Source organism: Anomalospiza imberbis, chromosome 11, assembly GCF_031753505.1.
Source record: "Anomalospiza imberbis isolate Cuckoo-Finch-1a 21T00152 chromosome 11, ASM3175350v1, whole genome shotgun sequence".
Lineage (NCBI taxonomy): Eukaryota > Metazoa > Chordata > Aves > Passeriformes > Viduidae > Anomalospiza > Anomalospiza imberbis.
The window spans coordinates 7,821,619-7,846,621 of record NC_089691.1 but is presented as its reverse complement, the minus strand read 5'-3'; the positions used below and the strand labels follow the sequence as shown (position 1 = coordinate 7,846,621).

The window sequence follows — 25,003 nt, the reverse complement described above, 5'->3', positions numbered from 1 at the left end:
TTAATCCAATAAACAATTGCAGTAAATAATACATGTAACAGTGGAAGTGAAACCATCCTAACGGCAGTTTATGGCTGCTGAGCAGCAGAGAGAAGCGTGGCTGCTGAGCCCAGGGAGTACCTGGGAGCCCTCCTCGTTGTAATGCCGGGCGTTGCGGAACATGAGCTTCATGTCCTCGATCATGGCCTCCTCCGCCGCGTACTTGTCGTTGCGGATGTTGTGCTCTATCATCTTCAGGTCCATTGGCTCCAGGATAATTTTGTAGTAGTCTGGATAGTCCTTTTTGGATGGCTTAACCATGAAGAGATCACAGAGCCGCCTGCCTGTGCCAGGCTCTCGAGCTTCCAGAACCGCATTGTACAAGATCTTCATCCGCTGCTTCCGGATGTTCTTTTTGCTGTCGGGTTAAGAAGAACACAAAGGAAAAGAATAAATGTCAGGGGCTCTTATCCCCACTTCCAACACTAATATCAAAATTATCTTATCCTCTACCATGAAAAGACAACCAGAACCACCTAAATACACACAAGAAGTTCAACATTAAGACCAGAAATTGCAAATGACAACAGCATCACAATCACAAGCCTGACACAGAAAAAGGAAATGACTCTTCCAGATATTTGTTCTCTCACTGACCCTGAGTTCAAGTATTCTACAAAATAAACCAACTAACTCATTTTTCAAAGTGCAAAGGTCAAAAGGAGCTCTAAGCACTTTCCAGATGCAGAGAAAACAGAGCAGTTAGGATCAGGCATCTGAATCCAAGAGCTCAAGAGTCAGAGTGAACAGGGTAAAAACCCCCAGTCAAGACTTCCATGATTACTTCTGGTGAACACAGAGTATCAAAGACATAAGCTATTTATCTCACAGTAATTTTGTACATTCTTCAATACCAAGTAAGGACATCAAGGATGCAGTAGAAAGAATTGTTTAAATAACTGTCAATCCAAATGAAGTCTTAAGTCAATAAAGCTCACCAAGACTGCAAACCCAGGTAGAAAATGGTATGGGCTATCCCCACAAATGTTACAGTCACCCTGTGTGTAGCTGTTATGGTTGTCTCAAGAAATCTGACAGCACAACCAAGATACAGCTTATCACAAAAAAGTACACGGCTCCCTGCACACACAGTACCTGGCCTATAAACAAATCAAATGACGGAGAAGAAAATTTATGTCAATAATGTATAGTCTCAGCTCAGATACTGTGGCACTCAGCAATACACTCACTACAAAGCACTTGTAAACAGGTTTCCGATCTGCAATCTCCTCAAGACTTATTCAGGTAGTTATAACTTTGACTAATACATTATCTGCAAAGACAAGAACCACCACAAAAACTACCTTCAACTGCAAAATATCCCAGTACAACTCATTAGAATCCAAACTGCAATGCAGATTTCCCATGATGTGGATCTTTTCATTACACATTTCAAATATACCTAAATACAGCAGTCTCATGCCTCAGATACCTCTTACTCCTTGGTGAGATCAGCAAAATAACTAAAGCAAACTAACAACAAAAAAAACTCAAAACATATGCTCTACAGGCTAAACATTACCACAGTTGGCAAATGTTGGTTAGCTGTTCCCACTAGCAGGTGAGCAATGCCAGAACACAGACATGCTGCCAAATCCCCCATTTTAAAGTGTTCCAGGCTTTTCTCACTCATTTCAACAGATACAGGCACAGCAAAGCCAAAGCAGAAACAGCAAAAGGCCTGCCAATACTCAAGATTCGTGTCATGCATCTGATACATAAAAAGGGACATTCAAACAACTTTCTTCTGGGTAACTGCTATTTTCCCAACAGGATGAATTTTGCAGGAGTTACTGGTTTCCTTTCCCAGCAACATTTTGGAATTCCTCTCATTGCTTCACTTCTGTGATCATCAGCCTTTATGATCTTTTCCTTGCTATCATTCAGCAAGTGAATGCATAACAAGTATCAAACTGACAACATCAAAAGCATTTTCAGGTGCTCTTCAGGCATCATTCTGATCTCCCTTGCCTACCAACGCAGGAAATCCCTTGTTCCCTTTCCTCTTTTATTGTTCTTAGATGACAGGGCCTGACAGATTTCTTTCCTTTCAAGCATTTCAGTAGTGTCTGGCACAAGGTGATCAAAAGCAACATGGGGTTAAAAGGACACTGATGACAATTTGACTTGCTTGATTAGGTTAGTACTTCTTTTTGAATTTGAAGATCACAAAGCTAGTGATTTTTGCAATTTGTTCCTTCTTGATTACTTGGTTCTGTGGTCTGCCTTTCCTTTCTATTATATTTCTTCTTCCCAGCATCCCTAGACTGCACCATCTCCTAAATCCATGTTCATATTTTCTCTCTGGAGCTTTTTAATGAGTGTACATTTTTGCACTTGATTTGCAAAAATTATTCTTGATTATTTGATTATTCTTCAGTGCCTCTTTGCTGATGCTCTACTCCATTCCCTTCCTCTCCCCACAACGGGTGTTCCTTTGACAAAACAAAAAATAAATATCCAGGAAGCCAATGTTCATAAGCAACACCAAAGAAAGATGCTGAATTACAATTTCACACTGGCTGTTGCTACCACTGCAATAACATTATCTGAGCTGGACTTTACTTCCAATGACACCATGAGACAGACCAGAGAAACTACCTCTTGCTGGAGTGAACTGCATCACTGGTATTAATTACAAAACAGCTATCACCATAAAGAAAGCCTTCCACAAGGCATCATTATGCTCCATAGAAGAGTCTATTGCAAATCACTGGGAATTTGGTTTATGTTACAGGACCCTAAGTAATCAAGCTCTTATAATCAGTTTATCTATTTGCCAGGCTAAAATAAAACAACTCTCCCCAAAAAATCCTGAAATCCACTGACAAATCACCTAGTTCAGTGCAATTACAGTGCCCATTTTACTTACTGATGTTGACAACTGCCAACTAATAGACCAAAATAGGGAATTAATAGTCAGCAAGTAGTTTTGAATTAATTAGAATCAACACTTAATGATGTTTCAGAATTACCAATCCTTATACAAATGCTAAAAACCATAGTTTAATACTCTCTTTAACAAAAAGAGATGCAGCAATGTTATGGCCTGCAGGAACTACAGAAGCAGATACCTTTTCCTTTTTGAGCTTCCAGTATCAGATGTAGCAGAAGAAATCATGCTGTCTCCATCCTCAATGTCATCTCTCCTAGCAAGCTCTTTCTTCTTTGCCTGAAAAATGAACAAAGCCCTGAAGCCAAGCTCACTGCTGGACACTCACAGAACAGAATTAAAGAGCAGTATTGTTCTTTCTAACTGACAGAACAACTTTTGAGGAACCAATGCCATTTCAGACTACAGCACTTAGCTGGAACACTCAATGAAATCTGAAATGTTTTAGCCTTATTCAATTAAAGGCAAACTCCCAAAAACCCTATATCATCAATTTTCTCACAATTTAATTAGGTTAGGAGTCACAGTAAGGAATAAAGTGACTGAAAGAAATCACAGAAGGCAGCAGGTGTGCTGAGGAAAAATCACTTCATGATGTTCTCCATTCCCATACTTCCCTCTAAGCAAGGAAATACTTCTGCAAATACAGGTCTAGTTAAAAATTATTTTGGAAAAATATCCTTTAGGGAAATAAGTTTACATGTGAAGTTATATCCCTCTGCTTGTTCTCCTCCACATACCTGCATAACCTGCTGCATTTTCAGCACCCTTTTATAGATGGCAGAATTGGGGACATTGTAGCGCTTGGCATTTTCAAACATCAAATTCAGATCAGCCTCCAACTGATCTAAAGTTTCATACTCATGGTTCTTCAGCTTGGTTCTGCAAAAGAGAAATACTAGTCAGCTACCTCTCTAGTTACACAGTGCAAAACAGTTCTTTAATATCCTCATTTCCATGGGATTTACTTTTTGATTCTCTAGTAACATCTTCCACTTGTGACTATATTAGGGAAATGCATCTCCTCAAAGAATGCTTTCAGCAATTTTGGAACTTGTGGAGGCTGAAGTCCTGTTTTCACACTGGGCTGAGATGGTACAGGTGAGGCAGGGACACTGCTGCAGTGCCCCTGAGCCTGACCTCAGGCCAGGCCAGCTCTGCACAGCCCCAAACACTGCCTTCCCTCCATCAATTCCACTCATCTTCAGCGAGGGCCAAAAGTGCCCGGCACCTCTTTTGTAAAACACTCCAATCTGTGCCTTCCCTGATAAAAACACCTGGCTGTTGATTGGTGATACCTGCAAACACACTTCACCTGAAAACAGTTACAAGAGGAGTAACAACAACAAAGTCATTTTTATATGTTAAACACATGAATCAACATGAGCTAATGTTTAACTTAATGTGTTTTCTTGCACAATGCTGTAAGTTCCAGCCACCTTTTTTAAACCTTCCAATACTTCATTGCACACAGCAGGAAATACTAATCTGCAGCAACACAAGCCCCAAAGCCTGTCACAGCTGCAACACAACTTCCTCCCCCTCCTGCCTGGCACACTCACCACTCACACACCACCTTTAAACCCATCCTGGCTCCTGCAGCACCTGGCTGAATGTGTCCCTGCTTGATGGAGCATTCTCACTACCGTGAAATAAATTGAATATAAAACCTTTCAGCCCCAAGCTTGCTCCTACAACTATTTGCTTATCCATTAACCAACAACCAAGGCGCAGCCATCTAATTTGAAACAAGAAATTTACAGTCACAGCTGCGCTCATCAAAGGCCTGAAGGAAAAGTAAAAAACCCAGACTCAGACTGACTGGTTTGGAAAGTGATAACTTCCAACCAGGGACATGAGGAATGAAAAATGTACAGGCACAGAAGTGATCCTGTTCTAGGCTGCAAAGAACCTCCTCTCCTACCATTCTCTGTACTGCTGTCAGCAAACAACAGGATCATTAATTAGGTAGGTTATTTACATAAGTACTTTGAACAGATTTAATTACACTCAAACTCAGCAGAACTCAAGCATCATGACTTGTCTGGATTTAGAGGATGAAGTGCAGCTTTACAATAATTTTTTAACTAGTCATCTCACCAATCTTGGGAAGAAAGGATTTTATAAACATCAGTTTATTTCACAAAGTGAGGCTGAAACTAACCAAACTCCTGGCTCTACAGAAAGCCCCTGCCAACATAACACAAATTATATACTAGAAACTAAGAGAAATTTCTGTGAAAATTATTGACAGGGATTAACTGTTACCTGAAAGCATGAGTAAAACTAGAAAGAATTTCCTTTAAACAAAATTACCTTTGCAAAATGAAGAAAAAAAAGTTTAAAAGTAAGACTACAGTTTCATAAGACCACTAAGCCCAAAACAACACTGGCATGACATTTAAGTTGGTTGAAACCAAAATATTAATTAAAAGAATACTGTACGTTGGCACTCAACTCCCTAAAATGTCTACTGCAAACTCTTCAGTCCTTCCAGGTGGAATATCTGCAAGGACTGAAAGTGAGACATACTCTTGCCATATAATCAAAAGATTTATTATACAAACAGCCTAAAAATTTCCTACTGAAAAACATTCAAACACCAGGATAAGATCAGTTATGCAACTTCTTTTCTTTTATTCAGAAATTGTGAAGTGCTAGTCTTGCCTCTTCAGGGAAAAACAACCCACTAACAAAGAATGAGTGGGATCAAGAGATGCAGTTGACAAATGTCCCATTGAAGATGACAGTCTTCTAAAATATATTGGGAACCTTCTTTACTTGAACCTGTGATTCTATAAACATACAACATGCACTGGAAGTACTTGCTAAGGTAGGAAAACTGGTTACACAAGCAGATTTTAGAAATATACAATATTCACCAAATAATAAGTATTATTAAGTGACAAAAGGAATGAAAGAATTCCTAAATCTCAGACAAAGTGAAAATTTACAGTGTATTCAAAATATTGGAGACATCATTTTCTCTTCCCAATTGACTCATTCATGAATCAAGCAAACAAAAACACAGAAGTTCTCCATAAACTCTTCAAACTTTAGCCCAGACACCAGGCTCTAGTACTTCAAAATTAGTTCCACTTTTGATTTGCCATATTGCTAAAACTTCTTAAGTTACATGGCAAAATATGCTTGACCAGGTGATGATATTTAGTATAAGCTCCACTCAAACCATTAATAACTAATCCAAAACCACCAAGAGCCACCACAAAATTCAAGAGAACCTCAACACATCACATAAATGCAAACATTTAAATTTTTGTGTCACAGAGCATTGTCAAAAATGATCGCACTCATTAAGAAAAATTGATTTGAATTCCCCAAAAAGCAGCTATCACACAAAGGCAAGTGTGTTTTTCACCAGATCCCCACACATTTTTAAACCTCAGCTGCAGCCCCAGGAGCACAAGACACCAGGGTGTGTCATGAAGGTACCAATTTCAGTGCCTGTGCTCCCACACATGTTTCAGAGAGCTGCTGCCAGGGAACTCCCTGGCACACCTTCCTCCTCTGGGATAAAAAAAACCCTGACCCACTTGCCTAGGGGATCATACTTCCCAACAGTGTCAAATTTAATAAGGAACAGTGTTCTTGTAAGCCTGCCAGGATGTAGCACTTGTGCACTTGCTAACTGAACACATTCTCCTGCACCTTTTCCTGACTGTTCCTGTGGTTATTTGTAATTAACAGAACGACTCTTCCCCAGCAATGTCACCTTTGCATTAGGCACTTTCACCACATGTCAAAGCCATAGCTTTGACAGCATCATGTCTTTCTTTTTAAACAGGATTTTCTTGTTCTCCAGCTCTGAGCTTTGGCCCCTTTGAGGCAGAGAATTCTCCTCAATGTGCTCAACATCTGGTGGGAGGGAATGAAGGGGCAGCCAGGGTCACCTCAGCCGTGTCCACTGACTGGGAAAGAGGCGAGTGGAAACACATAAAATTTCAGCTGAACACAAATGGTTTTTACTGTGAGGGTGGTCAAACACTGGCACTGGTTGCCCTGGGAGGATGTGGAGTCTCCATCTGTGGAGATATCAAAACCTGACTGGACACAGTCTGCACATGAGGCTCTGGGTGACCCTGCCACAGCCAGGGCTTGGGCAGGATGGTTTCCCTCCCAGCCTCAGCTGTTCTGTGATCTGTGAGCAGCAAGCCAGGAGGAAATCAGGAGACAACTAAAAGCCATCAGCATGATTACCTCCCACACCCAGGAACAGCTCAGGATCAGCACTCAGCTCAAATGACTGAGGTTCCTAACACTCCAAGTGACTGAGAGGCTGGGATAGGTAAAATCTCATAAACAAAACACACTCACACACTCCCTCTGGAAAGCATGTATTATTTTAAATTATTTTCCTGCACTTAGTACACACAAACCTCCCCAAAATACATGACTAGCTGTAAAATTTGCAACAGCCACACATTCCACAGCTCACGCTGGCAGGACAGCTGAGGCAGCCAGATGCCAGAGCCAAACAAACATGAAACAGGAATGGCAGGCTTCACTCCACCTCCTTCAGCTTTTCACTGGGACACTGAACTTTTCTGTCCCCAACTGGAAACAGAAGATATGCTCTATTTATGTATATCTCAAAAGAATCCCCAAACCACCACAAGAAGGGAAAAACCCCATAGAAAATACAAACACCCACAGCCCCACAAACAATCTCCACCCTAATGAGTGGCAGTTTTGAATACCTAAAGACATATTAGCAGTATCAGCAAATCCATGATGCTTCAGTTTTCCCTAAAGCCCATCAATTAAGTGTACATATGCAGGACTTCAAGGTTTTCAGGTACAGTAAGAAATGAAGATTACAAGGCAATTCAAGACAGCTGAATTTCAGAATTTGCAGGATGTTATATTCTACAAACATTGTACTTTAATTTGTGAGCTTCAAACACTATTTCTAAAATATTCCTTTTTTATGTTCTAAGGCCCCAGACAAAAAGTCAAGTTACTTTTTTCTACAGTTCTTCATACATTGGTATGGAATTTTTGTGCTGCTCACACAGCCAGATGCAACCTGCCTACACTGTAAGGAAAGCAGAAATGCAGTCGCCTCTCTATGGCAAGTTATTTGTTCTGTAATTTACATCGAGGGTATTTTTAATGGAAAATCTCTCCCAAACAAATCTGTTTATATATAATTTGAGCCAGTACTTTTAGGTACATTCAGGCACAAACTGTCAATGATTCTTCTTATTTCACTGTTTGGTTTTTTTTCATCAACTACATTTTGTTCTTTGTTCAAGACAAGCCACTTTCTTTGCCACTATTACAGCTGTACTAAGACATAAGAAAAAATGCTTTAAAGCCACTGATGAAGATAACCAGTGTGGCAGCTCTATTCCCCAGCACATGCAAAACACCCTGTGACAAGATAAAAAACCAAAAAGCAGCTTTTTTAGCTTCTGATTTAACAAAGACCCTGCTCATTCAACAATTACATCAAGTCTGACAGATTGTATTATGGCATTAACTAAAATGTACAGACCTGTGCATCGAGTGGATTACAAAGGGATGAGCAGTGGGAGGCTGCAGTGTCCCTCACTGAAGCTGAAGGACTGGTACTCCCAGGCTATGGCTCAGGCAGGGCCTGGGGCCCCAGTGGCCACTGGGCAGGAGGCCTGGGCAGCACCATTAAAGCCTGTTAATGCTCCCAGGACCCATCACACCCATCACACTGGCTTATCTTGAGCCACTAAAGAAAGACACTGCTCACTTCACTCAGGTCTTTAATCTGACAACTGCACTCTGGCGGCTCACGGACCTTTCATGGCTCACACATTTATAAATGCTGGCTTCAGTCCAGACCAGCTACATCAGCATGAAAATAATTATTCTCCACAGTTACACAGTGACCTAGACAGGAGGATTGTAATTACAACCATCTTCCTACAATTCACACTGAAGACTTTTAACTTAAAAAACATGGCAGTAAGAGGTAATCAAGCCATCACGGACAGGGAAAAAGAAAAATGGAGTTCTGCAAAAACTTTCATCTCTGCTTCACACCTAGCTGTCAGAATTATTCATATAGCAATTTTAAGGCACATTACAAATGAAATTCAATGAAAAATAAACCCAACAGCAGCCATGTATCACAGATGATCTAAAGACTGATGCAGACTGAGCTGAAACAAGCAGCAATCAGAGGTGGAGGAGAGATGGTGCAAACACTGCATTAGGTACCAACAACTTGACCATAAGGGAAGATTCTGGGAATAAAAGAAACCCTTGAAAAGTTTCACACCAGATGTAGTTTGCATTCTGTTCTCTTACCTGATCTGCTGCAACGAAATGGGTGTTTTAATTTGCTGATAATAATCAGGATACTTTTTCTTGGAGGGCAAGTGGAAAAAGGGTTCAGAGATGAGCTGGCCCTGGTTATTACGACAACTTCTGACTGTGTCATAAAGCTGGTAAAGAGGATTAGAAGTGTCCATGAAGGAGGTAATGCTCTCAGCTTCAGATTCTCCCTCTTCATAACGAGCAGCAGCTGCACAGAGAGAAGAAAAACAGGAAACTCAGCAGGACAACTCAGAGTGGGTTTTTTGGTGGATAAAGGTCTAAAGCAGAAGAAAAGGAAAGCCCTCTCTGGCAGTCAGATTCACACCTCAGAAAATGACACAACACACATCTAATGAGCCTCAAGCTGACAAAAAAAGCACTTTATTGCAATCCTTTAGACAGTATCAATCACAGCTCAATACAAAATTGTGAAGCTTAGCAGAAAAAAATTGACACTAAAGCCTGATGATGCCCCTCTACTATATACAGCCAGTGATTATGGAATAAGCCTAAAAAGTCATAGTAAGTAGTTAAAAATTTCATACCAAACTTTTCTGGTTATCTTGTTTCAGGATTGGGATGAATGAAAGAAAAGCTATGAAGAGCTAACACTTACTGCAGACAAAATTAGGAGAAACATTGCATGAACAACAGAAACACAACAGGAAGGAGAAAACTCTGGTACTGGAAACACAGGGTGGGAAGCGATAAATGGCCAATCCTTCTACACTTCCAAGTCACATGAACAGTGCACTTTGTACCTTGCAGACAGACAGAACATAAAATCTACATGGCTTTGCACGTGCTAGAGTTAAATTATTCAGCCCTTTTCCCCTCTCAGTCTGAAGGACAGCCTGGCAGATGACACACTGAGTCATTCAGCTACACAAAACAGAGGTCTCCAACACCAGGTTTCCAGCTGGCATTTCCATTCCTGCTCACAGGAGGCTGCCACAGCTTCAAGCTCTCTATCCACGTTCAGTAAGGACATATAGAAATGGGGACAAAGCCAGGGGACACTCAGACTGTAAGAACACAGTGCTGTCATTGCTCCTCTGCAGCTTGACACCAGATCTACATCATGTGTGGGACCTTCTGCCCAGGGTCAGAAGCAAAGCTAAAACACAACCAGCATCAGCAGATATGCAAACATGCAATGAAGATGTGCATTACTGATTTGGGGAAACACTCAAAATTATCCTAATGATGCCAATCAGCATCACTTAATGACACCACAGGCAGCAAAGCAGGAGCTGGACAGAATAACTCAGGTAGAAACAAACCACTGGAGCTATCACTGAAATCAGGTAAAGCTTCAAAAATAGATTATGATTTAGTTTATTCAAACAGTTTTGTCTGTTTACTCAAATTGCTCAGTTCTGAGTACTCCACTCAAAAGTAAGAAACAAACTGAAAAAGCAGAATAACTTGTTTCTATGAAAGAGAAAACACAAAGGGACTAGTCAAGTATTTGCTGTTCTCTGCTGTGTGTGAGCCAGCAATAAAACAGTTCAATACCCTAAATAAGAAATGTATTTTCTTTGGGCTGAAAGTAGGCATTCCCTAAAAAAGAAATCTAAGTAAATTACACATTAATTAGTTATTTTAAGATGTACTAAAATAAAGCATTTATGTATTCTAGTTTTACTGTATTTTTATATTTACCTAATATACAGCTATAAATAAATATATTTATAAACATATTATATATTTACATAATATACAGCTATAAATAAATATACAACTACATTTTCATTATGATGTTTATGTTCTTTAAAAGTGATGTGTAAGCATCAAATATTCTTACATATCTAGAAAATGGTACTGATCTCCTAATATGAAACCTGCTCTATTAAGAGCCAATGAAGAATGTATTATTCAGACTAGAAGACAGAAAAATTCTTATTTTTGCAATAATAGTATTTTTGCTCTTATAGAGCAAACAATCTGATCCAAGACTGTACTTTCTCTAATGTGCCGTAGCACCAGGTCCCATATCCCCAGCAAGCAGTGGCAGAGGAGAGGGACAGGCAGCTTTTGCCCTTTTGTGCTGCTCTTAGCACCACAGATTGCAGATACCACAAAAAAAACTCACTGTCTCCTCTGTGGTCCCAAAGCACCCAAACAACAATGAATGCTCCATGTCCAACTGATGGCTGCCAGTAAAACCAAAAGCAGCATCCAGCCTTAAACCATCTCTAAATGAGACGGTGAAAACAAAACACCCTGCTTACAGAATTAAATACATGCAAGTAATACATAATGACCACCTATGCCTGCCTCTATGGACTTATAATGAGCAGCAAGGCAGCTGCTGAAGCTGCTCACAACCTTGTACACTGGAGCTGGAAATGTTCTACAAGCTCCATCACACCAAAACAACATCTACAGCTGGCAGGATAAACTCTCAGTTGGAAACTGATATTCATTGCTTAGGCAACAGCTACAACCAAAGAAGCTCATAAAGATTCAGCTCTCTGTTTCAAGCAGGAGAGAGTTCTATTAATGTTCACTCATGCAGCCCTGTTCTCATTTATTTTAACAAGAGTTAGAGGAATGAAAAGACATGAGACAGAGGAGCAATTAATAAAAATACCACTTGGTTTACAGAAAAACCATTGTCACCCAGAGGCTGGTAACCTAGGGTTGTTCAAGCAATACACTGGAAGGACAGAAAATCTTAGGGGGTGACAGGTCTGCCAAAAAAACCCACATTGCCTCTTAGGTAAATGCAATAAAGATAGGAGAGCTTCAACAGCAGCAAGGCAAAAGCCTCACACACAGAGAGAGGTCTTTAAAAAAATCACAGTAATGTCCATAGCAAAGGTGGCACCTGAAATTGGTTCAACCAGTGCAAGAATTTAAAGCACTAAAACATAAAAAGTTTTTATAGCATTGCAACTTGGAAAAAATAACAGCTAACAAACAAGCCAAACCCAGCTAATAAATACTCCCCACACCTCCCAGAAAAAAGCTGCTCTGAAGCAATAACTGAACTCTGAGCTAACCAGGAATCAAAATGCTTTTACTTACAGCAAGAGCTAAAATCCAAAATATTCTACATATCCATCCACTAGAAAACTGTGCAGAGCACAGTTCAATTACCAGGTCAGAAATAAATGCCCCAATAATACATATTGAACAGATGCATCTTTCAACATTAATGAAGAAGTAATATAAACAAAAAATTAAACAAAAAAACCAATTCAAGCACTACCAATCTCTTTTGCTGCATGGAGCACCCAATGTTTTCTCCAGTATCTCCTCTTCTGTTCCATTTTAGAAGGAATAAAACCAGGCAACAGCTCCCTAAAGCTTGGGTAAGAATACTTGGAAACACACAGAAAATTCAAAGTATGCCAGCAAGTTTGGCCTACCCTGTCTCACCAGCTGTAGGATTCAAAGGAATTACACACTGAGTACAAAATATTTTTGAAATAAATGTATCTGAGTTTATCAGGAGCTCTACAGATTTGGTCATTGTGAACATTTTACTGAAAGGAATTAGAGAAACTGCATTTCAGTTCCTACCGGCCAAAGCTGCATCCTCATCACTTTCTGATCCATACTGCAATGCCATGGTTATTGCTGATAAACGATCCCCTTGGGCTGATCTTTTGTTACTATGAAAGAGAAAAAGTAAAGGAATTTTAGAAATGGGAAAACAAGAAGAGAAAATTCTAATAAAAAAAGGAAAGGGTTGTCACATTAACCATTAACAGTCACCCAGAGTGTGTGAGCAAACAAGTCACGACTCCATAAGCAGGAACACAGCTGTGACTAAAGAAGGCTGGAGCCTTTAACAGGAGAAATTCTTACCAAGCCATGAGTCTGCCTCCATTTTATGAGCTGGTCCATCCAACACAGTCAAAAAACTGACCTCCAGCCTTCTGTCCTATATACACTTGAGTATTTGATTAATTGCAAGAGAAGAGGAATGGTAAGAGGTCTCTCCCAATTAATAACTTTGTTATTTGATCCTGTTTTATTGGGATTTGTCTACAGGAAGGAATTCAACACACTAAAAGCTTCATATTCTATCTCCTCCCATTCCCTCATCCCCACCTTTGGCATTTTCAGCCCACACAGTGCCTGCACATGAAGCAGCCTCCTATGCTTCTTAGGTGGAGTAAACTGGCATCCACACTGGCTACAGTCTCACCAGGACTTCTGCAGCATCCCTCTCTTTTGTCCCAAACCTGGGGCACAGTATTTCATGCCACACTAGATAAGCTATGCCTGACATTCTCTGCCTTTTTACAAGATCAGTTCTTTGGGCACCTCCAGAAATGGGCTCAGCCTTGTCCTGCAGGAGCCAAGTGAAGATTGGGAAAAAGCAGATGGGCTGAGGGCATGCCTGGGCCCTACACTCTCCTATACATCCTTTCCTGCCTTTTGATATAAGCACACAGATATCATTTCCTTAGTGTGTGGGCCATCCCTCTCGAACATCCATTGAGCTCCTTCAGTCCATGACTTTGGGCTCCATCTGTCCCTGCAGTCCTCCAGGGCAGCAGTGCTGGTGCTGGGCTGTTGCCTGATGAAGCCACTTCTGGTCCTGTCCTTGCTGTGCTTTGCCTCTTTTCACCAAAAAGCTTCATTCACCTGGGTCATCTTTATTGCAGTGCCACTGACAGGGTGTGCAAGTCCACACCTGGATCATGAGCACATGCATTTGCAGCACCTCTTCCCTGATGGCCTGAGGTGCCACAGGGCCTGGAGCTGTAATTCACCTTCCCACTGCCAGTGCAGATCCACGTGAGCCACTCCAGCCCCAGCGTCCTGACCCAGCCCTGGCTGCTGTGCTGTGTCCAGTGGCCCAGCCCTCGGGTCCATGAGCACCTACACACCGATGCACTTCCACAACCAGGTTCTGTGCCTGAGCAGCACATCCAGCCACAGCTGAGCAGCCCAGGTGGCTTTATCCCTGCGCTGCCAGTGCCAGCTGCCGTAGCCAGCCCCACAGAGCACTGCCAGTAGGAAGGACTGCACACACTTCCCAGTCAGCAGTAACTACACTGTCAGTGTCTTATCAGCATTAATCGCATCCTAATCCAAAGCCCAGCACCACAGCAGGTATGAGGAAGAAAATCAACCAAAATTTAGCATTTCCATACAATGAGCAGTCAGCTTTTCCTCCAAGGGCACAATTTACTTACCGATAATATTTGTTAGAAGAATTTCTCTCATCCCCAACACTGCCTTTACCCTGTGAGGAAGGACCTGTCAGCTTGGAAGCAGCCAAATTTGATGCAGTCCTTAAGGCAGGAGAGGCAAGCCAAGGAAAGGGGGAGGAAAAAAAACAGGCCCACCTTAAACCCATGAAAAGACGCAGCAAGAAAAAAAAGCTTTTTACAGAATCACTTTGATAGATCAGCCAAAAGGTTCAGAGACAGATGTTTGGAAGCTAAAAGATAAGTACTACTGAGATCCTTTCAGTGCTTCAGCATTTATGTGGATGTTGTTTATAAAGTCAGAGGAAAGTAACGTTTAGCTCAAGCATTGATAGCTGTACACACAGCTCAGCCTAAATAGCAGTGAAAGCAGCCAACAAAATGTTCCTTAGCATCCAGATAAAACCAATCACACAGGTCCAGTCATGTTTTATCAGCACTTAAAGTCACCCTCAGGTTGGCTGACAGTGCATATTATCAAACAATTCAATTTTGTTGCTTTAAGGGAGGACAGTTAAATGCACCCACAAAGAGCAGTTTAGTATGGCAAAGGAGACAATGAGCTCTGCAATAAAAAACAGGATTTTTGACACAGGGGCAACATAAAAAGCTTAGGTTAGTAACATTATGATGATTTGAGTTTGAGCCATCAATGACAAAGAACAACAGATGCAAATTCAGAATAAAAATATAGAAAATGTACTTGAAGTGAACTTATGAGAGAATTTTACCCAAATCAGCAATAGGTAAAGAACTCCACTTTAAGACAATCTAACATTTAGGAATTTAATTAAAAATAATGATTCTGTGAAGTAGATTCTTGAGAAAGAAACAACAACAAAAAAAAAAGAGAATGGTTTAACAGAAAAAGCAACCAGAGAAATACACAATAGCAGGTGAAAGATTTGGTTTGCATGACACTTCTTCTCTTATCCCAATTTTTTCTGCATTTAGCCCAGTATTATCATAGCCTGCTTCAGGCATTATTTTTTCTCCCCATGTTAGAGAAACAAAGAAGGGAGCTGTCAATGATTCTGATAGATTACTTCAGGATTTTAAGTTCTGTTCAGAACACATTACACAAGAGAACATCTAGAATAAGGCAGCTGAGAAGTGGAAATGGGTTGGCAGTGCAAGAGAGGAATTCAGCTAACAAATATCAGTGTGATTTATCTGTCATCCCTTCTTATACAATCAGATTTAAAGAAAAACCATTGAGCCTCAGAAATAAATATGACACACACCCTGACATGCTGAGCTTCATCAATGGCCAATACAGTGAGAAAAATAAAATACAATCATAAATTAAACAGAAAACCTCTATGCTACTGTGTAATTCTAGTTACTGCACAGCAAACACATGCATGTGTCTGTAGAATCAAAGTCTTCTGGCACTACACATACTTTCACAAAGGAAAATTATTCACCTATGTGTCAGGAATTACTCCTTAAAGAGTATTTCTGCTTTTTATTTTTATATGCTCCAACAATGACTCACCCAACCATGGGAAGGATGCTGATGCTTAACAAACCAACCAGAAAAACCACTTCTCAAAACACCAAGCAAGCAGTAAAAATCAACCAAGCAACTTCCATTTCTTGCACACAATAATCCTAGACAACACTTTTAATACTGACACCATATACTCAGAAAAAAATAAACTACCTTTCAGTTAAGTAACAGTGACAATGACAGTGTTTCCAGTTGTACTGTACAAACCTTTGCAGGAAATGACAAGTGGTTTCCCAGCACCAAATACCAGGAAACAGCTCCCACAGATAACGAGATTCCACCTTCTTAAGTTTCCCAATTCCTTGAATGGCTTGCAGGACAATTATTCTTTTTTTTGGGATAAATGACACAGCTCAAATGGGCAAATAATATCTAAACCTACTTTTGAGTGTTACTCATATATAAAAGGTTTATATGAGAAGAAATTTAATTGCATTTCAGTTTATAAACCTTAATAATGATTCCATCACTCCTCTGTACACTATGGATTTTCACAGGAAGAAAATGCTGTTTCTTAAGTAAAATCATCCCATGAAACAAATAGAGCTATCAACTCTTATCAAGTGTTTTATACCTGCATATTCAGGGCCAAATCTCTGCTTCACTGAGTAATAAATCCAGTCAGGTTCCTGTGCCTCTTTTCATAGCTAGAATTTCTTTTCAAACAAGAGTGGACTTCCTCTAAGTACCTTTTGCTCAAGGTTCTGTTCCTATATTTCTGCCCCTACCTAACTGTGAGCCCTTTGGTTTCAGTTCCTAACAAGGTTCAAGAATATCCAGCACTTTTCAATAAAACAAAGCAGCTTGTTCCTCACTATTCATTTTCTGTTAGTGACTTATAACACGTGGTGGAAGTTGGCAATAACTTATTAAAGATCCACTGACACTATTTTTCATAATCAAGAACAGAAGTATTTCAATATATTTCAATATGTTTCAATATGTTTCAATATGTTTCAATATGTTTCAATATGTTTCAATATGTTTCACCACAGAAGTATTTCAATGAAAAAAAGCATTTCTTCAGAAACTATTTTAACCAATGTACAACTTACAAAACAACACTAATCTAAGTTTTCAAGCCATTATTTCCCACTATATTCTCCACAGCACAATTAAGGGAATGTCAATAGAGGTTTTTATATGAGATTATAGAAAGAACTCTATTTGCAGTACCTGATTCGGAGACTTGACTTGGCCAACTCACTGTGCTCAATCTCAGCCTTTTTCATATTAAATATCTTTTTAATCGCATTTGCATCCTGTCAATTAAAAGATTGTTTTTGTTTAATGTTGAAAGTGAATAATATTGTAATCAGATATATCCAGCTATCTAAAACAAAGATGAAGGTGTTTTTACATTTAGATATTAAACAATTTTGTATGAGAAGTGAAGCATGGAACAAAGTCTGCCTGAAATACTCCCACACAATACATTCACAGTGGCCTGAAAAAACTGAATAGAAGACCTGAGCAGCTTCAAGCTCATTTTTTGTCATTGTTGCACCCCAATTCTACTAAAAACAATATAAAAAAGAAAAACCTGCTAAAAGCTATTTTAAAAAAATGAAAGCAGGGTCTTGAGAGCTTTATACTCAAGACTTATTTAAGGATCAACCAGCAAAGAAAGTAGTCAAGAAAATCTGAACTCAAATCACACTATGAACAACTGAAACTAACCTTGAATACTTGGGATCCAGGCTCATTGTAGGTTTTGGCATTCTTTGCCAGAAGATCTATGTCCTTGGCCATGGCATGAATGCTTTTATAAGTTCCATTCTATACAACAAGAAGCAGAACTGGTTAAAGTGGCAACCTTCAGACAGCATGAGAACTAGGACAATAGTGAAAAGCAAATGAATTCATATTCAATAAAGGAAATGCTCATAGAAAAACAACTTATTTGTAAAGACAACAGATAAGTATCTGGAAAAAGTAATCAGACAAAGACAGTAACAAAGTATGCCAAGTCTTTATAAAGCTCAGGAATGCTAAGATTGAAAAACCACTACCCTTATTTTGAAGAGTTCTGACAAAATGCTGTTTTAACTTTATTCTCTAGTTCAATCAGTCTATGTCCCATCCCTCCCTACTATACAAAATGCTAGAATTATAGAACAGTATTTCAAATTACTGGAGAACTAAGATGAAAAATGCACCAGTACAAAAGACCTATTTATAGCACTAGAACAGAAGTAGGTGATGATAATGCACAACCAAGCCTCAGTACTCCAATGTTTTACAAGAGCAGCACTTGTCAAGGAACTGCTTTAAGCCATTAAACATCAAGGAACCCGAGATACTGTCTCAAAGCCAGCACTCCACAGCTCACAATGCTTGATGTTCCACACAGCTACTTCTGCAGCACTAACCCAGCACAGAACATTGAATCACCACAGTGTGCAGGTTTTTAAATAGCAGGGGGAAAACACATTGCCCTTCCTGCCACCATAAATCCTGACTTCTAACAATTCTGGAATTCTTACTGTTAAGAAAGGCTGTACCCTGACACATTAATATGTTCATACCTGTATCCTTTGGGCAATGGTTTTAAGATCTATGGGTTCCTTTATTATTGCATAATAATCTGGATATTGCTGGAAAACAGAAATAATTTATGTATTACTATAAACAGTCACAAAGCTTTTGCTCAAACAGGTCACAGAACGAGCCATTTGATGAACTGAAGGTAAGAACAGTGTAAGCCTCAAATAAGGCAGATACAAGGAATTATAATTCATCAATAAACTCACATGAAGGACCAGTTCTGACTGAAAATCAAATCTATGGTGAAGGCTTTCAGAATATTTATTCTGCTGGTTAAAACTTTCACCACAAAAACAGAACACCACTCTTCTGAAACTGAGCAGTACAGACAGGTGGAGTTTGCCTCTGATGAGGGAGAAACAGAGAACTGCACCCTGAGCATGGCCATCACAGCCTCTGACATCAGTTATAGGAATGTCCAGGCTTCCAGCTTAGAACACCACCTACATTACTAAAATACTCACCACTTTAGAAGGAAGTTTCTGGAACAGTTCACTTATGAGTCGTCCTGAGGGGTTTGTGGCAACAGCTACAGCTTCAAGAAGCTGTTCCAGAATTTCCTTCAGGTAACCTGGAGATGACTAATGTAGGAAACAGAAATCACAGAAAGTTTTAACAGCAGCCAGAGTGGAGTGCTTCAAGTTGTGCTGAAATACAGCAAGTTGCACTTCAAAGGCAGAAAAAATCAGCTACAAAATACAGATACAACTTTCGAAGACAGTATTATTTATGCAGGTAAAGGTACACTAAAAAACTCTGATTTCAGCTTTACACTGCAGAATGTCAGACACACATCACAAATGTGCATCCCAACATCACAAAAACCAGGCTAGCCCAAATTTCCTCTCATAACACTCCAGGAACAGCTGCACTGACTGAATGGGCCACTTGCTGATAACTGATGTCATTAGACATGAATCTTGCTTGCAACAAACCTCAGTGTTGGCATGAATTCAAGCATACTTCATATTATTCCAACTAAACCGGAACCATGCTTTACCCATATCAGAAAGCCTCAAGCTTTTTTTGCTAGGCAAAAGTGAAACACACATAACAATGCTGTGAAGTGATTAACTAATAAACTTGCATAAGAAATACCCTTTGGGGCATAATTGAACAATGAAAATATTACTCAGTGATTTTTCACTCTCTGAGAGTCAGCTGACATCCACAGTTACAGCCTCCCTCTTCCACAGCTGTCATGCCCACACTTACTAATTCAGAATTTGCTTGATTGTCATGTCCTTCCTCATCATCATCGTCCTCCTCAGCATCACCTTTCTGAACAAATTCATTTTTTGTGCGCAAATACAGCTCCCATAGTTTGCAGGCAGCTTTGTATTCAGGAGAATCTGGCTGCAAAAACAAATCAAAATCAAATCCAGTCAAAATTCAGGGCACTCTCATCTGGGAGAAATTTGTAAGTTATCAGCTGAAAGTTATTAAATATGAGTAATAGAAATCTTGGGAAATTCCTGCTTCATTTGTTCTTCGACAGAGGAGTTAAGAATCACAATAAGCATTGGAAAATATAACCTGTATCACTCAAAAGCATCCAAGTCTTTCAGAAAACTTCACAATAAAATTAGCTGGGTTGAGGCTTGGACAAGCCAGCTAGATGAATCTGGAGAAATCACTGGCTTTTGTTGAAGTACACCACCAGCATTTAAAAAAGACTAAATTTCAGTATGCCAGAAATGTGATTTAAGTAAATTCTGCTGTCATTGCATGGCACTTGAAAATTAACTTCTACAGAAGAATGCCAATAAATATCTTTGAAAGCACTGCAATGGGTTACACTCAGCATTAACTGGGCAATTCCAAAGAAGCTGACAATATTCTACCTCCTGGGTACACCGCTGGATACATCTTTTAGAAGAGACAGAAGCATTAGGTAGAAAATTAACTTTCAAAAATACAGAGCTGGTAGTGGCAGACAAGCATGTGCCTATTACCACTACCCAGAACAAAGACAGCTTTTCCACCCATGTATTTTTCCTTCCCTTTCCTCTGTCATTTAGGCTCTATTTCAGGTATTCCTGCTGATAATGTCACCTTATTACTGCCGATTGCGCTCTTCTTACTTCACTCTCTCAACCTCTGACAGCTTGTAATACAAATGAGAAACCAGCATGAGAACTGTTCTTAATCTTGCCTTATTTGGCTTAAATATTCTCAGCACATTAGACCAGACGTTGCTTATGAAGAGCAGATTTTTTAAGGGTATCCTGCTCCACAAATCTGCTTCTTTCTGTATTAATGCAAGATGCTCAGGAGTGAGAGACTTGACCAGAAATACAAAAAAAAAACCCACAAAACCAAAGCCTGCTGATCTGCTGGAACACTGCCAATAAAACATCTGCTGGAATAAAGACCTTGACAATCAATCACTATCCCTGGTTTGTCCATGCCATGGAGCTGCCTGGGGAAGGTAAAAGGTGAAAAGAAGAAGAGGTTAAGTTTTTGTGCCACACCTCCAGCTCACAGCTCCATAATTCTCTGGAAATGCCAACATTCCTTCATCCTGGAATAATGGATACCTATTTTTAGTCTAATGCAAGATCTCTATCACAGAGTTAAATTTTGAGCCCACAATTCTATAGGCAAAGGCAGCACATGCTCTGTAAAAGCCCAATCATTCTTTCCTTCCACCAGCCCATTAATGTTTTCACACCAAGTGCCCTGCAAAGCTCCAGGAGTACAAAATGGATTTGGAAATCTTTGCACTTTTCCTCCTGGAAGGAGAATGTGCAAATGCATTAACACATAAATCTGATTGTTTTCAAGAAGCTACTACACAGACACACACACGCACACAAGTAAAATAAACACTGCCTTTCTGGATGTCACCTGGCTACCCCAACTGGGTTATTCAGAAGGAACTCATTTGGATCATCTCCAAAGTCAAAGATATGTGAAAGGCAATATGAGCAGGTTTACATTTGCTGCATCATCTCATCCACCACCCACAATTTCACTGGTTTATGGTTTTAACATAGCCTTTCATTAAACAAGATTAATACAATTTTTTCCCCGCTTCCTTATGAAAACTCCAATAAAACCCATTAATATCCATAATAAAACACACACCCAGTTTTAGGGGAATGCCATGGGGGTTGTCTTGATGACATTACATTCACACCTACCATCACTGACCATGACAGTCAATGTGCCATTTTTTTCATTTTATTAAGTGGCAAATGGAAGAGGAAGATTCAACACTCCTATCATAAGCTTGCTGTTAGCATAAACTTTTCCTTCTGGGAGGGGAAAAAAAAAAGAAATCTTTCTCCATTTCAAAGGGTTACACAGAGGGTGTTGTAAAATGAGAAGGCTTTGAAAGAGGAATACTTTTCTCAGTTTATATTTCCATTTTTGTTTTTGATCTCTTTTGGAAAACTACATGAAGATCATCCCCACATTATTTTACGATCTTCCACAGAAAAATTGCTATAGTAGGACAACTTAGAAAGATACAGTCAACATTATGGAGATATATGCAAATATCTGCAATATGTGCTGTTCTCTTACCAATAATACTTCAAGCTAAACTGAAGAGGTTTTGGCCAAACCAAGGCAGAATTTTAAGACCTTTTACAATGGATTTAAACATTTACATGTAGTTTGCTCACCTTATAGTAAGCCTTTGCATTGTTAAAGAGAAGCTGGAAATCAGCAGTCAGCACATTCACATCATCATATTCCTCCATCTTCAGCTTTTGTTGGATTTTCATTAAATCAATTGGCTGAGAAACCACTTCATAATAATCTGGCTGATTCCTGTTGCAATGACAAAAACAGGCATCATATCCCAAGCAGTAAAACCCAAAGCACAGCACTAAAGCTTGTGCATGTTTATGACTAAATAAACCAAAGAAAGTTCCAATACATTTCTGTTACAGCTAAAAGATCTGGACAGAGCTCTATCAGTCAGCTCACTTCATGTATGTTCTGCTACTACTCAATTTTCTAAGTTTAAGAGAAAATTCAGCCTCTTACTTAGCTACTGCATTTTTAAGGGTCACTTTACTAACCTTCCCAAGCTGTGTCCTTAGTATTACATCCCACCACTTATACAGCATATCTTATAATCAAAGGCATGGATGTTTTAGCAGGTGCCACAATAAACATTTCAAATTAATTGAGTGCACCCTTTTTTTTTTCCCTGAAAAAGAGCACCACTGTAAGCATGTCCCATTGAATAATTACATCAAACACGTGGATCAAACATTGATGTGAAACAATGACAAATGCAGCTCAGATTTTTCACAAATTATTGCTGAAGTATTTATCAATTTCCACTTCTCTCTGATCAAATCTCAGGTTCAAGGTTTAACCAGACCTGTGGCCTCACCTTCTCTTAGGTGCCCTGATGAAGAGCTCACACAGGAGCCTGCCCTGCTCATCTTTGTAGTCTCTGATGGTGTTGTAGAGCTCATGGCAGACAGCAATCTGAAAAGCAAGAACAATGAAATAAGGAAAAGGGAGAGAATTTTAAGGAGTTAACAAACGAAAGCCTGCTTACAAAGGGAAGGACAAGCTGCCAATCCATAGCATGCCCTAAAGCAGAAGCGAGAAGCAATTGGAGCACCTCACACTTTAGCAGGATACCTGACAAGTGTGCCAGGTACTGCAGGATATCCAGGATCTCCATTTATTTTTTGAACACAGGGAGCTTTATTTCAATGCTAATTCTAAGTAAAACACCCAAAATGTAAATTAATTCAGTGCAATTCTCTCCAAGTTACAGGCATCTACAATAACAACAGGGGTTCTTCTGCCCTGCAGTTAATTAATGTTACACTGCTCATGCAAATGCATAGCAGAGGCATTGTACACTTCAGCAATCACTGCCTGTACCATTCCCCACTCATCCCTCTGCATTTGCTATGCAGACACAGCTCTCAACTTCTGCACATTATGATTTCAACTCATTCTCCAACATCCTTCCATCTGCTAAAACCAGCAGCAAAAAGAGAAAAGCAGCAAAAACAAAACAGCAGAGAAAAACATCATAGTGGTGAGCCAGGAGCAAGCCAAAGCTGAATGAGGTCCTAAACAAAGCTCAGCCAAGGCAGAAACAGATTCAGGACCAGTGTGCAGGTGCTACATATGGTCATTCGTTCTACAGTGTAGCATATTCCAGACAGGGATACAGTATCCCCAAGAAAAAAGGTGCAATCAGTAAGAAAGAACTAACAGGATCTACAGTTGGGAGATTGGAAAGTCTCCTCCTCTTCCTGCTTGGGCCTGGTACACTGGTGGAGTGATGGGCATCGTCGAAGTCGCCGCCGCTGACGCTGCTGGAAGGAGAGGTAGCTCTTCGCCTCTTGGAACCCATGGAATCCAACTTCTTCTATAATGAACAGAAACGTTCTTAAAGCCCTGGCATTGCATCCCAACCCTCTGCTGAGAGCCACCCGCAGAGCCAGCAAAGCTTCTGATGATACATTTGCCAAATGCTACAGGTCAGTTAAGCCATTCTGTAAACGTCAACTCTGGAAATTCCCAAGAGCAAAGGGAAATCAGAATGCTCCTACAGCTTTGCAGTCACCAATGACAGCAAGGGCAGAAACCCCCAAGCTCACACTGAATTAGCAGCTCTTCACAGAATATATTCTTAAACTCTCTACATTTTCATTCCCCATCCCATGCACAACAACTAAGCAAGAACCACTGTTTTCAACACAAAAGTTGTACAGAGACACATGCTCAGTTCTGGTGTAAAAACACTTAATTCCATGACAAACTAAAAACCCACAAAAAACAGACCAACAAAGAAAAACAAAACAACCAACCAAAATAAATTACAAATGAAAAGGGCCACAGAATACCTTGTGTTATATTCAAGAGAAAAAAGGTCTGGACCACCATGGGACTTCCCACTCCCAATTTATGTGTGGGATGAACGGCTCAACCATGGAGAAGCAGAAAAAGCCCCCTCCTCTTTTGGCCATAGTTTTGCATTTACCAACACAAGCAGTGACAAATAAATAACCACCATCCAACAACTATGGTAATTTATGGAACAAGTTGTTGGCTCTTTCCCAACTTCCAGGGACAGCATCAGAAAGGTATCCTTATTTGTGGCTATCTCAAAGGTTGAGCACAGAACAGATGCATCTGTCCCAGCCCATTCCCATTTTCCAACCAAATCCAGGGATTTCTTTCAGGAGGCACTCAGATGATTGACAAGGTACAGCAGCACGACGTAACTACGTTAAAGCATTTCTGTTAGAGACAGAGATAACTTCAGGCACACACATGAGATGGATAAGGTAGGAATAATTAACAGTTAGGAAAAAGAAAAGCAAAAGGCCAAGGCAGAGGGATGGAGATACAATCAATAATTTACCAGATTTACCAGAGTAGAACCAGCACCTCGAAAAGCCAATCTCCTCATAGTGTCTGATGGGCAAGCACAGATACTGCGAGAAGGGGACACTCTAAGAGTGGCAAACCAGTAATGGTGTTAGTACAGCCACAACTGGAAGACAAGAAAAAGGAAAGAGAGAGGGAAGA

At 40.0% G+C, this 25,003-nt stretch overlaps 1 protein-coding gene across 19 annotated transcripts in view; it reads right to left on the bottom strand.

Annotated features, from left to right (window-relative positions):
• The window catches only part of PBRM1 (polybromo 1), a 56,686-nt gene that overhangs the window by 29,249 nt on the left and 2,434 nt on the right, over positions 1-25,003 (bottom strand). For 6 of the 19 annotated variants that reach the window (XR_011002970.1, XM_068201665.1, XM_068201674.1 and 3 more), the window contains exons 2-16: positions 24,837-24,968; positions 23,682-23,837; positions 22,836-22,933; positions 22,114-22,261; positions 19,697-19,837; positions 18,946-19,062; positions 18,463-18,531; positions 17,615-17,713; positions 17,111-17,196; positions 14,407-14,505; positions 12,779-12,870; positions 9,239-9,455; positions 3,673-3,814; positions 3,114-3,211; positions 121-397 (exon numbers count right to left, since the gene is read on the bottom strand). Coding sequence is in view for 16 of the 19 variants with exons in the window: in XM_068201665.1 (XP_068057766.1) it covers positions 121-397; positions 3,114-3,211; positions 3,673-3,814; positions 9,239-9,455; positions 12,779-12,870; positions 14,407-14,505; positions 17,111-17,196; positions 17,615-17,713; positions 18,463-18,531; positions 18,946-19,062; positions 19,697-19,837; positions 22,114-22,261; positions 22,836-22,933; positions 23,682-23,837; positions 24,837-24,884 (1,887 nt within the window). In the remaining 3 variants the exon portion in view is untranslated. The remainder of the gene's footprint in view (positions 1-120; positions 398-3,113; positions 3,212-3,672; positions 3,815-9,238; positions 9,456-12,778; positions 12,871-14,406; positions 14,506-17,110; positions 17,197-17,614; positions 17,714-18,462; positions 18,532-18,945; positions 19,063-19,696; positions 19,838-22,113; positions 22,262-22,835; positions 22,934-23,681; positions 23,838-24,836; positions 24,969-25,003) is intronic. The other 13 variants (XR_011002971.1, XM_068201679.1, XM_068201667.1 and 10 more) reach the window with 7 other exon arrangements.